The 15822-nt window shown below is 38.1% G+C and overlaps 3 protein-coding genes across 4 annotated transcripts; all 3 read right to left on the bottom strand.

The window, feature by feature from the left end:
• Positions 1–178: 178 nt before the first annotated feature.
• LOC114738032 (histone-lysine N-methyltransferase EZA1) lies at positions 179–8380 on the bottom strand. Of its 2 annotated transcripts, none has more exons than XM_028926043.1 (17): positions 8230–8380; positions 7638–7739; positions 6923–7197; positions 6568–6729; positions 6241–6325; positions 5944–6099; positions 5792–5842; positions 5640–5711; positions 4537–5177; positions 3488–3641; positions 2769–2989; positions 2146–2277; positions 1609–1696; positions 1222–1269; positions 1010–1138; positions 747–824; positions 179–641 (listed from the first exon to the last, which is right to left on the bottom strand). In XM_028926043.1, exons 1-17 carry the CDS (start codon positions 8266–8268, stop codon positions 450–452), a joined length of 2625 nt encoding a protein of 874 aa, XP_028781876.1. In that variant the 5' UTR covers positions 8269–8380; the 3' UTR covers positions 179–449. The 2 variants fall into 2 exon arrangements, with proteins under 2 accessions (XP_028781876.1, XP_028781877.1); XM_028926044.1 differs by having other exon boundaries at positions 5792–5839.
• Positions 8381–9629: 1249 nt separating this feature from the next.
• Positions 9630–11219, bottom strand: LOC114738018 (DELLA protein RGL1-like). The gene has a single exon (XM_028926031.1). The coding sequence runs from the start codon at positions 11217–11219 to the stop codon at positions 9630–9632; it is 1590 nt and encodes a 529-aa protein (XP_028781864.1).
• Positions 11220–14092: 2873 nt separating this feature from the next.
• Positions 14093–15099, bottom strand: LOC114738035 (uncharacterized). Its single transcript, XM_028926047.1, has one exon. It carries the CDS (start codon positions 15081–15083, stop codon positions 14214–14216), a length of 870 nt encoding a protein of 289 aa, XP_028781880.1. The 5' UTR covers positions 15084–15099; the 3' UTR covers positions 14093–14213.
• Between the last annotated feature and the right edge of the window lie 723 nt (positions 15100–15822).

Raw genomic sequence — 15822 nt, 5'->3', positions numbered from 1 at the left:
CTTTGAATAAAATAAAACTCCCCATTTTAAATTTATTCGAGATTTCTCTTCAGCCAAAAACATCTACATCCTTGTGTGAAAGCCTGCTTAAATGCGGAATTATTAAAAAAAAAACAAAGATGTAATCTGCGAGTTGTTTCTCAAAAGTTGGTTGCCCGATGCATCATCACGGAGCATCTTGAAATATGAATCTGCGCTTACTTATAGCAAAAATCATGAGCAACAACATATTAAACAGTACAATAGTTAAAATCATTATGAAGGGTATCACTGCTCTCAATATTAACATTAGAATGTTCCATCGCTTGCCCATTTTTATTGTTACTCTGAACATATGTAGGGATTACTATGTGCATTTCGAATTATTATTTTCCTCCCCTTCAGCACTATGCTATAAAATATACTAAAATACAAGCAGAAGGCAAGCCGGATGTACAATGAATATCTCATCAATGAGACTGGTGTTTTTTGGCCCTTCCTTGAGAGGCTGCCGATTCATCCCGCTTGGAAGACTCAGGTTTGCGAGCCCAAGCGGGTGCTTGATCTGGACCGTAACGATAATCATAGAACAGCTCCTCACTAGCTTCAATGTGTTCCTTGGCAAAGATGCCTACTCGATGATCCCCAGCAACCAGCATCACCTAAGCAATCACATTATGATGAGGATTGAACAATCAAGCTCATGCTTGTCAGCCTAAGAGAAAAACTCATACAACCCTCCCAAAAATTTAAGTTACTGAACTCACCTTTGCGTAACAGTTTGGATTTGATGAGTGGTTAGCAAATTTTAGTTTGTCTCCTTTGCGATAAGCATCCAGAACATACTGTGAAGATACAAGTAACAGCTTTAGGGTCATGAATATATTGCCAATGTTCAAGTCCCGGTATATTGTAGTTTGTCACGAAGGGAAGAGTGAAAAAGGGCAGCTTGGCAAAAATACAAGAGAGGCCCAATCCATGGAAGAAGATAAAGGGGTAGGTTCGGTTATGAGGACTATAAGACACTTGCCTGATCATTCAAGTCAAAAAGGAATGATGAGTTTGCACGATCATATATTTTTCCACGCTTGTCTGCTTCTCGGTGGGAGATCAGTTCCCCAGTGTATTCTCCTAGGTAGTCATTTTTGTTAACTGGATTCTGAAATGAATCCATCAATTAGCCACCAGAAAAGACTGACACTAACTAGAAAATAAACAAGTTCATGCATCTCAAGTCTCAACCTTTAAGAATGCTCCCCATCCTGCGACATCAGACTCTGCCAAAAGAATCTGACCAAGAGAAATTGAAACAAATGGAAAACAGTGTGAGACAAACATATAATTACAATGTTAAATCACAAGAAAGATGCGCGCGCGCGCATAACTTCTCATGACAAACTTCAGTTGCTAGAATCCATATGTCCTCTGATTCTGTGTCCCATCATATGGGACAGGAAGAATGACACAATGGATGTGATCTCCACACAGATGTGCCTCATCATGTAATCAAGTCACATTAAGGGTGTGATACCCGCACAGGCGGATTCCACTGGCTTCACTCATCATGTCATTCTCTCTCCCACCTAACCGGGCACAGAAGAGGAGGGGATTCAGATGACAATTACTAACCCTCTGTTGTTGCCTTAAAAGAAGCCTCATATTTCCACATTGACTATCTCCACGTCTAGGTGGCTCTCCCAGTGAACCGTCTCCACAACTGTTTAAAGAATGTGATATTCAGTGTCGTTGCAGAAGCTTAAAATAAAAACATCCAAGTTTAGATATTAAAATGCCCATGAGTGCCACCAAGAGTCAGTATTTTAACCCTAACATCGGAACCGACAGGAAGGTCACATGATGCACACGACTGTTACTGAAAAAATGACAGCCACATCAACTCCACATGTTTGGATCTTCTGACTTTTGCTTTTAAAGAGGTAGAAATTGGAATATAGAAATAATCATAGTTTAGATTTAGATCATATAAATTGGAAGCACAATGCACACATTAATTGCTAATAGATAGTGCAGTATGCATAAAAGTTGGCGAGTATACTGTAGTCAGTACTCAGTACCCCAAAGTTGTGCATAACAATAAAGGTACGGATGCGTAATATCCCAAGCCATAAAGTCAAGATCACCATACAAATGTTCAAAAATTGTTACCTAACCCAGCAGTTTCGACAAACATCTGGGTCACATTCGCGCCCAGCAGCAAAGCATGGACATTGTCGACTTCTGCATTGACTCTTGGCACAGTGGCAACCTCTGAATCGATTTTTGCAGCTTTTGGAGCACCTAAAAGTAGAAAAGCTAATTCAATACATTTGCTTGATCTGGCCAAGGAAAAAAGCAAGTGACTTGAGGCAAAATTTTCATCTTGGACAAGTCCCTACAATTATTCACGAAGTTTGAAATGTGTTTTAATTTTCTGGCCGCCGTAGCCAAATGCCAGAAAGAAATGAATTGTAGCCTGACATGCATGAATTTATTAATAGCTCGTAAACAAACAGATTTATGATCAAACGAATTTCTCCTTCATTGCTTCAAGAGTTTTTCCCCCTTTCGTTCTTTCTCTGTTTTTTCTTTTTTTGGTATTGGGAGGGCATAGGCTTAGCTAGCCATAGCTGACAGCATTTCAAGATGGTCCCCATTAGAAATCATCCTCAGGCTAGATGGCACCCAACACAAAACAATTGGGACAGACTCACACATGGACATGAGACAGATATTTCGTTGTGCATTTTGATTGATTAAAAAAAAAATTATCAACAGAAAAAATGCCATACCCACAATATTTTTCACAGCAAGTTCCATTATGAAGGCACGGGCATTGCTTTCCACACATTGATTGACATCCACAGGGTGTATATTGCTTGCAAGATTGGTTTTTTCCATCTGCAATTCTTTTCCATATTGATGGGTGGCCAGCAGATTTCCAGGAATATTTAAATTTCCTTGTTTTGCCTCTTTTCCGTATCAATCTTGCTCTGGTTGGCATCTCTTGGTCCTAAAAATGAGTACAGAAGCAATTTAATGGTGTCTAATATGCAGAGCACATAACCAAGAAGGGAACACATTGACAGGACAATAAATTTGGAAAAATATATTAATGTGCGAACCGCATCATTTATAAGCCAAGAAAGAGTACACAATGATAGGGAATCTCCTCCATGCAAAATTACTTGGATCAAATTTCATCAAGCTTCTCTAACCATGCATTACGGAGATTCCAAATCTTTTATTAAAAAAACAGAGAGAATAGGTGTTGGAAAAATAAAATCTGTTATGAGATTATAATAAATGCAGATTAAAAATCCTTTGCCACATCTTCACCAAGCACCAAGTCACTTCACTCAGCCCAGCCCATCCACCCACCCCCCCCCCCCAAAAAAAAAATCCACGACCATTCTCACGCCCAAAGTGAAAATAGAAACATCAAAGACAATGAGAATAAAATAATGTAAATATAAAAGAAGACTGGGAAAGTAAAGTTTGACACTCTCACTGTGCATTCTGCATCAGTGTTTCCGTTGTCATTCTTGAGTGAATTTGGGGGAACATTAGATCTGTAGGGCATTGATGCTCCACCAGCATGCATATAAGTAGCTACTTCCATGCAGGTCTTCAGGCCAGAAAGTAAATTCCTTGTTATCAGGCAACTGCAGAGCATGAGTTGCACATGATCACAAAGCTGACAAATTCAAATTCACAGCTCCTACATAAAATTAAGATATAGGATAGCTAATACCTGGCAATAAATCCTACTTTTAAATTTATTGTTTTATGATCCAACTATGAAGAAATACAGGTCCAAGCATTTTAAATCTTGCTTTTTTTAATCACGTGTTGGGAGAAAGCTACTCTCTAAAAGCCACTTCAAACTTCAATAGTAATCATCGACCTCAATTTAATATAGATAAGAGTTCCGTAGAACCCAAGACTATTTTGCATGTATAGAGAAAACATAAAACATTTTCATATTGAGTTCAACTATATTCCAAACTCACAAGTGCTTGGCATGTTAATTTGAATTTCACAAACTATGTCTTCAAGTAGAATACTTGCAATAGAAGCTAAACCAAGAGGACGTGTTTGTAGGATATAGAGACCAAAACAATATCGTTACATGTGGTAACATTCCCTAAAACGAAACTGACACCATCACATCATAACTCACCATAATACTAATACTCCCTCCTGTCCTTTTTATAATAGAATTTTGGGGAGGGTTCTGATGGTTTTATTTATAAGAAGCAACCTATTGTTTGGAGCATTTATTACAAGTTTCCTTTTTTACCCTCATTAATAAGATCAATTATTAAAAACCAATAAAATTATTAAATGAGGACATCAAAAGAGACAATTTTACATTCGGAACATATTTCTTGAATTCAAATTCTTTAACCACATTTTTTTTATCCTTGAAAATTAGTTATTTGTTTGGTATAAAATAGACCAGAGGGAGTATTGTTTATGAAAAATAGTGGAAACAACAAAACTTGACCTTAGTGTGTTTTTGAGTAAGAATGCAGGACGATTCTGAAAGCCACATACCTGTTTCTCCCAAACATTTCTACTCCCTTCAAGTATAGCTCTTTCTCCAGAGGTTTCCATTCTGAAAGACTTTTCATGCCTTCAACATGCTCATTCATGAAATAAGAGGATTCATTGAATTCTGCCTCAGCCATGCCATCTTTGGGTCCATCCCCAACATTTCCATGTTCATCAGGACAAGTGCTCCCAGAAAGTAGTGGTTTGTTAGAAGCACGCTCAACAGAATCATTTAAACATTCAGAAGCAATAATACATTTTTCATCACATGCACTGACATTTAGGTCTCTGTTATAATCATTAACTGCAGTGACCACATCAGTATCTGTGATTTTCTTTTGCTTTTTACAAGAACTCTGTGAATCATCAGTAAGCAATGTTAAATCAGACAGTGCTTTATCTGACTGATTTATGGTCTTCCGTTTCCCCAGACTCTCTGCAACAGGCACATTTAAGTTGAGACCTCCACAGCCAGCAACTTCCACTGGGAAAGGTGTTGCGTTCATAGAATTGCATCTTTCCTCCACCAAGGTAGTTGCAGTACTCTTGTTTCCCAGTTCTGCTGCACCAGAGGATGCCAAAGTCAATACTCCCTCTTCCATAGTTGTGGCTTCATTTCCCTCCAAAATTTTCTCAGCCTTTAACTGCAAGCAAAAGAAAATGCAGTCAGCCAAATTTTGCCCATCAAACATGTTTGATAAAAAGGGGTGACATTCTTAATAGTTCAGTCCAAAAGTTGGCAATAAAGCCTACCCACACAAGAAAACTTGAATATAATGGTTCTGCAGCAACTAAGTAACAAGCATGTCTTATTGATGCAATTCAGCAATGTCATTTTGAGTGATCTATTTGATGTGCACATTCCTTGTGAAAACGTTTTTATGAGACTTGCAGGCAATTCAAATGTATAAATTGCTTAACACAGATAGGCCACCATTCTGTTCAATATGTATACTAATCCCAATCCCACTGACAAAAGAAACAATTTTCAAATGGAATGCCAGAAGAGAAAAACTAATTTACCACACCTCATTTCTTCTTCTTCTCTTTGAAATCAAAATAAGTATGTGGTTTCATTTGTTCTGGTATCAAAAGAAGAAAAATACCCTTAGGTAACATTGATCACTGCATGGCTTCCTGTCCTCTTCATGTTCAAACCAAACTGGCTGCTTTTCACTCTGCCAAACAAACGATCAAATTTTTTTATGGATGGTCTATCTATGGTTTAAGTAGCAAAAAACATATAGTGCTCACTTACAGGATATATTAGGGGTTGAGAACATCCATGCAGGCGACAATCAAACATCTGCTGAAGAAAAGCCCCCCAAAAAAAGATGAAAAATATATTAACCAATCATTTTTCACACTATGAAGATGTCCAGAATGTTAAAGAAATAATGAAGCATGTACCATGCATCGGCGACAAAAAAGGTTATCAAAAGAATCTAAAGCAGTACTCAAGCTTTCCTCCAAACTTATGCCAATCCGAGATTCAACATCTCCAGAACTTTCAGACTCCTGGTCCTGCCTCTCCATGTTCTTTTCCCTAAGAATTTTGTACCTATCCTGCATATTATCATGAAAACATTTTTATCAGATAAGAAGGGATACTTATTATAACTACTTCGCACAATACTTTTTCCAGTAATTAATTAAAAGCGACAACCATCAAGCTTTAATCCACGTCCATAAGTTATTCAGAGTCACCTGAATTTCCTGTCTAGTACCTCCAACAGACTCGCTCACAGCATCCAATACTTCCTCAGTTAACCCATATTCCTCAAATGCCATCCTAGTATATCAGAGAGTTAGACAATGATTATGAAACTTTCGATATTTATATATTTTTTGAAACACCTATGAACTTATATTCAGAATTGAATATCTTGTGTGGTCATGATGGGAATAATATCACTTTGACTTTGACGCATCAATAAAGGATTCATATTGCAAACCCATATGCACTTAAAAACAGCTCCTCCAGGGGAAAAAAAATCTTGTTCATTCAAACCTTGCATCTCCATTTTAACTTACCATAAAATTCGATCTTCAGCATCAGTAAATTCATGCTTATCTTCCTCAGGTTCTGTTAGCTCTTCCTCACTGTCACTGCATATCAACGCTTCACTTCCATGTTGATCGTAGTAGATACGCCTTCTGCCTACTACAGACTGATCTTCAGCCATTCTCTGATTTCTGTTCTGTGAGTAAAAGATAGTAAAATAGCAGAAGAAACAGTACTATCTGCATATGGACTGGTAAAGGTTTTATAATCCAAGCTTCTAATCAAAAAAGGGATCAGACTCAACAAGTAGGCATTTTTATTACCCAGAAATCCACATTATGCACAACTGGGCAGGAAATAAATGAAATTTATAAGGATATGCACCTGTCCAAAAATATCCAAGATGTGTATGGTGGTAATCTTTCGATATAAGGCATCTTGATACTCGCTGTAAAAATCACATCTAGACTGTTGTTGAGATCTTTGTCACCAGAAACTTGAGAGAAAGCATTGAACTTAAATAGAGGATGGTCAATTCTTGAAGAAAGCATTTGATTAATCCTATTTTCCTGTGTATGCAAAGAATCTCTTTTTGATATTGCTGAGACAACATGGGAAACATGACATTGTACCTTCTTGCCATTCCTCAATAGTTTTTCCTATTAAAAATCAAGAATTAGTTGCGAGCAAACATGTAAGGCGTACAGAAATAGGTCTTCATAGTTGAGCAAGAAATGATGCTGTAGTCCTAACCCACATACGAAATTGAAAAGCCACGTGGTCAATAAATTCACCACAATATAAAAAGGATCTTTTGTGAAACCCTTGTAGTTGATTTGCGTGTTGTAGTTTGACAATTCATATTAAGCTTTGGTCCTGTCCAGTTTACCCCAGAAAATCTCAAAAGACAACTGAACTGAAAAATGATAATTCAACAAGAATGAGTTGGTGGGGAATACTAAATATTACTAGAAGATCGGTGCAAATTCCCTCCGTTAACAATGAATACATAATGAAGTATCTGACCGTAAAGCACATCAACAAAAGTACCATAATAAAAGCAAAATTTCCACATTCCCTTTTCCACAGGGCAACTTACTTTAATTGATACGAATCTCTCCGCCTGGATTTGCTTTTCAAGCTGATCAATCTTGCTTGACAAGGTTCCAACAGCATCATTAGCTGGCTGTCCATGTGATTTCTGTGGAAATATGCAGTAATATCAATAACATGATTTGGTTAAAAACACAAGATAAGAAAATTAACCCAAGAATAAAAAGATTCTACAAAAGCTTCCCCTGTCTCTGATTAGCTTGTTTGGCTGCCCGACCAAAAATTGCAAGTAACTTGTTTAAAGTTAAATTCTCAATCGATGTAGGAGAAAAACTATCCGTTTACTTCAAAGAAATTATCCAGATTAATCATAGAGCTGGATTTAAGAAGCACGTTATGGGGAAGCCCTACACCTGAACTCAATTGTTGGAGATAGAGATCACAGGAAAACGAAAGCCTTTGGGTATCAATCTTTACTATCCGATTAGATTGAGAATTTTGCGTGATTATCTGAATTTGAATACTGAGATAACAACACGATTCCAATTCCGAGAAAATTAAGAGAGAGAGAGCAGCCAGGCGAATTATTCAATTCAAGAAATGGAGAGAAAAATAAGGGAAGTAAAAGAAAAACTGACTCTTAGTTTGATCGCAGAGTCTGCTGCTTTGGACACCATGGATGCTCTGCTCTGCTCTGCGAGTTGATGAAGTGAACGGAGCGAGATACACTCAAATATGCAAGAAAGTAACGCTTTAGACCTTTAAGACTGACACGTTTGCTGTAGGGGGTGAGGAGTGACATGGCCTACCGCGGAACTCAACGTAATTTCGGGGACCGTTTTATGCGGCATTTACGTTGTGCGCAAATCGCAGGGCCACTCTGGGAAATCACTAGGCAGTGTTTGGTTCGGAGTTTTAGCAGATTCCTTTTTTGCCCACAAGAAGTCTCGTTCATCGCGTTTGCATTTACATTTTCGTAAATCGCACTCCGAGTCTTCTACCGCACATGCGTTATTGCGTATGGAGTCTCTGTATGTTCAGCTGCTGCTAATTAACTTGAGCTATTAAGAAAAGCTCTTAACTGATTTCGCGCATGTTAGATACATTATTAGTTGTGCGCGGGTTTTTTAAAAAAAAAAAAAAAGTCTTAGGCGGGAAGCATTTATTCTGTTGATATCCTTTTTATTTTTCACCCGAATAATAACTTTGCTGAGCACAATAATCAGTTTCCCCATCTACTTGTGAAGTGCTAATCTTTTTTAATAGGAAATTTAAATGCTTAAATATCAACTAACTCAATCATTTACAGCATGATCAATTTTAAATAAAAATGGTCGACAGTTAATAATCATTGGATAATACTAAAATTAATACGTTGTCTAAATTAATAAATAAAAGATATTTTTATATCGAAGTAGTGGGATTAAAATGATTGGGTTATTTGAAGGGGAGAACCCGTTAAAAATCATAAAATGGTCCTGAAAATAAGCTTTTCATAGTCATCCCTGTAATTTTTTTTTTTTAAAAAAAAACAGAATGACAAAATCATATTGAAACCGGCCAGTATCTTTCGGCTTGTCAAGACAAGCACAGTCATTTTAGGCCCATCTCGATCCAAAACTACCCAAGTCATTCGTTGAAAAGGCGTGTAACTAATTAAAAAAAACTTTGTAATCAAGAAAATCCCAAAATATCATAATAACTTACATGGTAAAGAACCAAATTATTTGAGTTTTACGAATCAGTTTCAATGCTCATCATTTTAATGAGTATTTTAAGCTTATTAAATTTAGACTGTTTATGTCTAATTTGAAAGTTTCAGATTTAAAACTTTTAATTAATTATTTTTAAATAAAAAACTATTTTTTAAAAAAATGATAGTTAAGAGATTATTTCTATTTTAGATTATATATATTAAAATAATTATTTTGAATGAATAAAAAAAATTAAATATGGATTTTCAGATTTGATGAGTTTAAAATACTCATTAAAGTAATTAACTTGTAAGTCATGAACTTGCTGAGCTTCCATATTTAACTTACAGCGACGATTCGCTAAAACTTGTCTCCACCACTCTGTACCTCGCAAAGAACCTTCTCCAAACATCCACCTTCACATGCCTCTGTGTCCTTTCTTTGCCTTCCCTGGCCACAACGTTCCTTATCCTGTCGCTGAATAAAGCACCCATAGTCACTCTGCATTCTGCCTCATCTTTCATGCATGTTTCAGTGCAATCAATATAAGCCGAGAAGAAGAACAACGCTTCCACGAAGCGCTTCCCGAAGAACTGCGAGTTACTGTTTGCTTCCGTCTCATGCACTATCATTATGCGTGGTTTCTTTTTCCTCAGTATGCTCATCAAGTTTTCCAAGCACTCTGGCCTTGGTATCATTGTCGCCAGAACGCAGGGAGCGTACACCGCTACGGCTTCATCGTCATTGATCTCGAATTGTTCTTCCCTGATTTCGATCATGTCCGTCACAAAAACCACTTTAAATGAGAAGGGCAAGTTTAAGGATCCTGCAAAATCGGCTAAACACTCGCCTGTCTCTTCTAACTCGTTTCTGCCTTCGAATCCAATAGCAGTTATGGTGAGAAGCTGAAGGGGTCTTTGACGACGCTCCGCGAGGGCTTGCATCAGAGCCGTCCATTGCACTCCCCATCTGATTTCAAGATCGATGAGATGGATTTTGGTCCCTGACGCGAGGTGCTCTATCATAGCCTGTACGCCGGCTATTTGCATTGCTTGACAGAATGGAATCTTTCGGAAGCATGTAGATATAAACGGTAAATTATAATTGATCTTCTCAAGTAATTCGTGCCTTTCGGTTTTCTTATATCCGTCGAGTGTTGTTACCATTCCTGTTTCCTTGTGGATCCTCTCTCGCAGAGCTTGAGCGAAATGGTAGACTATTTTCTGAACTGGGGTTGCACAAGCGGATGAATTCAATTCACATTGTAAAAGGATCCTGTTTGCTCCTTCGTATTGTTCGCAGCTTACCCTCTCGGCTGCAGTTAGAAGAAATTGAGCCAGTTCAACGTCTTTGTTCTCTTCGTCAGACAGACCACCCAGACCAAACCCATATGGGTGCGTAGGCATGCAAGTATTATCGTCCCAATAGGCTGAGAATTGGACGTACCTTTCTCCAGTGACTCTTATTATTTCTGCAGTCGACAACTTCTGGCGACCCACTGAGCAATCAGTCTCGGTTGTGTCGTTGATATTTTGCCCCTTCAGTCTCCTGAGCCTGCTTTTGTAATTGTTTAAGAGCTCCAAGGAAGCCAGGATTGAAGATGCTGGAGGGACTGGCTTATCGTTGTACTTGACGGATTCAGAACTCGCCACTGCTTTATTGTTTACCTCAACCGTTTCCTCAAACGCTTGTGGCGGTTGCAGAAGAAAGTCAAAGCTGAACTCTTCCAGCATCAAGTCGTCAAATTTAGGTTCATGACTTCGATTTTGATGTGAATATGTTTCTTTCTCGTGATTCTCGATAGGGAGAGCATTCATCTCTTCTGTAAATTTCATGTCTAGAAGACTGTTTCCCTCGTGGAACACAGCCTCCTCTGGTGCAAACTTATGACCGCCCTGGGTTCCATTGCAATTCAGAGCTGCATCGTCCCCCATGTCGGATTGTGACAAACCAGAAGTGGTTTTAGCAATTTAGCACTCAAGAAAATGTCCTCATCTAGATCTTGCTCACGGTCTGATGCGAGGGAATAAAGGTAATAAATACGGATGAAGAAGCTCCGTTGCCAATAAAATAATGGGGAATTGTCAAAGGTTTGCGTAATACTTTGATGGTGATACATGGATATCCAGCTGGAATATTTCTGAAAATAAAAGGATGGGTTTTTTTAAAAGTCATGTCCTTGTAATTGTAGGGAGTTAACAATAATCAAAGAGACACAATCTTGATTCTAACTCCGTACAAGAAGTCAAAGAGAGACAATATCTTAATTGTAACTCCCTACAATTACCGCCATAAGCATCACCTTGATGAGGATTGTGTTGTGAATTCGAATTAAAATTAAAGGAAAGTGCTGTATATGCTTTGAAGATATCATAAACTACTTTATATGCGTATATATCTTTTCCTTGCACCTTTAAGAGAACCATTGACGCCATACAAACGTCACGCAGCGATTAGTTATGACTAGAAGACGATTGATGGAACAGTCCGCCTTACCATCGTGGATCTGGTACTTCTCAGTTTGTCGTAATTGAAACAGCTGCAAAATTCCAATGAAATGGAAGGAACAACTTTAGTATTATATCAGTTTTCCTAAGAACTTCCGCCCAGCGTGACTGGGAGCGGTTCAGGAGCAACAACAAAGTGACTTTATCTGCCGAAAAATGAAGTATGCACTGACAACTAGTGTGTTCTTCAAATACGAGGTCATACCTCTGCAAGCATATAATATTGTTGGCTGTTGTTCTAGGAGAGACACTGGTGAAATAAAAAAAGGAAATTATGACATTGTCAGATTTTGTTTTGACGTGTCATCTTGGGGAACAACAAGCAACATCGGAACTGGCGGAGCGCTACATTTTGCGAAGTACAGTTAAGTTAGGTGAAAAAAATAGAAATAAAAGCAGATGCGCCTGCATAGAGAATGACTCTCTTGTCTGTGTTTGATATGGCAGGATCCATTTTTCTCTTTGGGTCGATTGCAAATGGGATGGCCGAATATAGTTAGCGTGATATGCATAACGATAAACACATTGCTTTCTGAAAATGTATCATTGAACCTAGGATTTGCTGGTGAGATCGTAATGCTTTCAATTGTTAAATCACGAGTTGGAATCGGCGGGCGACCGAAGAATACGCATTAAAAAGAAACAAGGCGGAGCATACTAAAAGTCTCACCAGATTATAAACTACTAATTCTGCTGTAGTTTCTAGTCTTGTAGGAAAAGAGATGCACGTTCTAGTTTTACCCGTGAAAATCAGATGCCTGGTTAGAGGTACCACGTGCCACAAACCGCTTGTTAAGACACGACACAATGGAAAAATATATCAAGTTAGTGAAAGTCATGGGCTTAACAAAAGAAACCAGTAGCTCCCGCAAGCGGAATGAGGAGAACATGATGCTGGGCTGTCTGTAGGGAATAAAAAATGCCACCTCCTAAGCCAGGCTATTATCTAGCTATGGGCTGGGTGGGGCCCATTTTCTATTTGGGCCTACCAAACCTTGTCTTTCTTGGCCCCCGTTTTGCTAATAGCATGTTCTCTTACAAGTTTATAACGACTCTCCTGATCTATGGTCATCTCCCCCCCCCCAAAAAAAAAAAAAAAAAAGAATGATGGTCTTATCCATGTGTTAGTGGGAGTGTTTATACTTTCATTTTCATCGCATTAGCAAAAATGATCACTTTGATCTTTTAGCTTAGACTAATTCTAAAGAAAAACACTTCACTAAATTTGATCCTGTAACTTCTTGAATCCCAACAACATCTTTTAATTTTTCAACCTATATTATATTCATCCCATAATTTACTGGGAGACATATGTAAGAATTAGCATTTGCTTGCCGGGAGCACGATTTCTGACGCACTTCTGAATTTTGACACCGTCAACGCGCCATTACCAATTGCGCTGTAATTAGTGTAATGCATCATACTGGTTTATTTATTTTAAGGGAAAATTGCGGAAAAGGATTAACTTTTTCCCCATGTTCCATGAGTCTGGTCTTTTTCCTAAATATTTTGCTGATCTGGGATTTTTTTCACAGTTTTCTCTTAATTTAATATCCATGTTGAAAAAAATCTGTCGCTAAAATTTTAGCGTCTAATGTCTTCTTTTTCCCCGTACTCGTCATTGGGTTATTTAAGTGTATGATGTCATAAAAAGTTAGTAATATTCAGGGATCTGATTGAATAACTTGTTAAATTTTGTGGCCTTAAAAAAAAAAAAAAACTGTGCCTTTGAACCTTCCCGGTGAGAGCCACTAAGGGTGAGTAAAACCGAACCGTAACCGAAAACCGAATCGGACCGAATTTAATTTCGGTTTTTCGGTTCAGTTATATATTCGGTTTTTATTTTTTAAACAATTCGGTTTCGGTGTTCGGTTCGGTTAGTAGAAAAAAATTCGGTTATAACCGAATAACCGAAATAAATATATTATATATTTATATTTAATAAATATTATTATAATAAATATATATGTGGGTATATGTGAACTTTTTAAATATATTTATATTCAACAAATATTATTATAATAAATATTATTATAATAAATCACATTGAATGATGAAATATTTATTAATTAATGGTTATAATTGTGTTTTATTATTATTTTTAATTTAAAATTATTTTTCATATTTATATATTTCGGTTAATCGGTTAACCGAACCGAAATTTTCGGTTAATTCGGTTTCGGTTCGGTGTTTGAAATTTACTCTATTCGGTTATTCGGTTAATTCGGTTATCACCGATAATCGAACCGAAAAATCGAATGCTCACCCCTGAGGCCCTAAGAGCCACGACTGTATGCAAATTTATTGCATTTGCAAAAGCGAATTTCAATATTATAACGTCCGAAGGATGTCAAATGTGGACGGGCAGATAAAGAATTCATTTGAGAAAAGAAATAAAATTTTAGAATGGATCAAATTAATTTACACCTTGTCATCGTTGTCGCGGGATTCAACCGGAGCAATCTCCGACGGGCTTGTTCCGCGCAGACAAAGGGAAGCCATCCACATGAGAGCCTTCACCACCCTCACCATCCCAATCGTGACGGTCAGATAATACAACCACCACCCCACGAAATCCGCCATTCCCACTTCCATCCAATGCTCTTTCTTTGCTTCCGCCATAACCACCAACGTCTCCACATCTTCCCTCAACCTCCACCACCACAAACCACCCAGGCTGGCCGCCATGATCACCCTCTCCGTCCATCTTTCCTTTCTGTCAACCCCGCCGAACACCGTGTCATCCACAACCGGCTTCACCACCCCTCTGCTCCAAAGCTGCATCGTTTCGTGCAATCCCATGAGAAAAATCACTCTGCTCAGTAAACTCCGCTCCACCCCAAAACTCGAATCAGAGTCATAAAGTCCCGCCGCTATGCTCCCCTCAATGCCCAGACCAACGCAGACCTGGAAAGTGCAGAGGAGAACCCACGCGGTGAAGAGACGAGGCCGGTCAACGGAGGTAGATGAGTCGCTGAAAAGGGTGATTTTTCCGGTCAAGCCGCGGATCAGAGTGGCCACGCTGACAAATGAGACGAGAACGTAGAGAATGGCAGGGTTGACATGGAGAGCGAGATATAAGAAATAGGGAAGCGGGTTTGGCGAACGGTACCAAGTGATGAGGGATTGAAGATGGTATTGGGCGCCGGAGAGTCTGGCCAGTAGAAGAAACGAGAGCGGGAGGAGGAGGCTGAGAAGCGTGAGGGTGAGGAGGTAGAAGATTTCTGTAGGAGATGAGGCATAGCTTTTCAAGAGCTCTTTAGCTCTGTGCTGACATTTTTGTCTCCCCATATGTGAGCTGAAGCAATGATAATCTGAGTCGAACTCGAAGACCCCTTTATTTGCAAGCCACGGAAAGTTGAACATAAACTTGAGGTCTCTGTGTACCAAACTATATATGTGACCTCTCAACTTGGTGCTGGACGAGCAACTTAAAGTGGTTACCACGTCCTTTGTTTATAGGACATGACCATACGCGGTATGTATATTTCCACGAATCAATTATTAATTGATTAAATAATTAAATTAATGAATCAAGTACCCCTGCCCAGGACAACAGAAGACGGGGATTATTATTAGCTATTCCATTGTTCCTCAGCGTTTGTTACCAGGAAACCAGTTTTCTTGCTCATTATTTTAATGGGTACTCTAAACTCATCAAATCTAAACTGTCTATATCTAATTTGAACCGTCCAGATTTGAAATTTTTAATTAATTATTTTAAATAAAAAACTATTTTAAAAAAAATAATAGTTAAGAGATTATCTTCATTTAGATTTTATCCATATTAAAATAATTATTTTGAAAAATAAAAATAAAAAAGAAATCAAGTGCTAATCATCCAAATGAGATATGAATAATCCAGATCTGATAAGTTTAAGGTGCTCATTGATGAGTACTGAAACTAGTTGCTCATTATCAGTAATTCTCCTCATACGAGAGGAATCGAACGGATGAATAGTTTAGAGTTGATAAGTTTAAGGTGTTTATTGATAAGTACCGAAACTGATTTCTTGTTATCAGTAGTTTT

The sequence above is a fragment of the Neltuma alba genome, unplaced genomic scaffold (genome assembly GCF_004799145.2).
Source record: "Neltuma alba isolate B1F8T4 unplaced genomic scaffold, ASM479914v2 tig00013520_pilon, whole genome shotgun sequence".
Taxonomy (NCBI): domain Eukaryota; kingdom Viridiplantae; phylum Streptophyta; class Magnoliopsida; order Fabales; family Fabaceae; genus Neltuma; species Neltuma alba.
This window is presented reverse-complemented; position numbering and strand designations above follow the sequence as displayed.

Bases quoted from the DNA above. Each gene is read 5' to 3' on its own strand.
- LOC114738035 (XM_028926047.1), bottom strand. From the start codon at position 15,083: ATGGGGAGACAAAAATGTCAGCACAGAGCTAAAGAGCTCTTGAAAAGC.
- LOC114738018 (XM_028926031.1), bottom strand. From the start codon at position 11,219: ATGGGGGACGATGCAGCTCTGAATTGCAATGGAACCCAGGGCGGTCAT.
- LOC114738032 (XM_028926043.1), bottom strand. From the start codon at position 8,268: ATGGTGTCCAAAGCAGCAGACTCTGCGATCAAACTAAGA. The intron at 5,712-5,791 runs GTAAGTGAGCAC...TTTGTTTGGCAG, and splicing joins CTCAACCCCTAATATATCCT to AGTGAAAAGCAGCCAGTTTG. The intron at 2,990-3,487 runs GTGAGAGTGTCA...ACTCATTTTTAG, and splicing joins ACACTGATGCAGAATGCACA to GACCAAGAGATGCCAACCAG.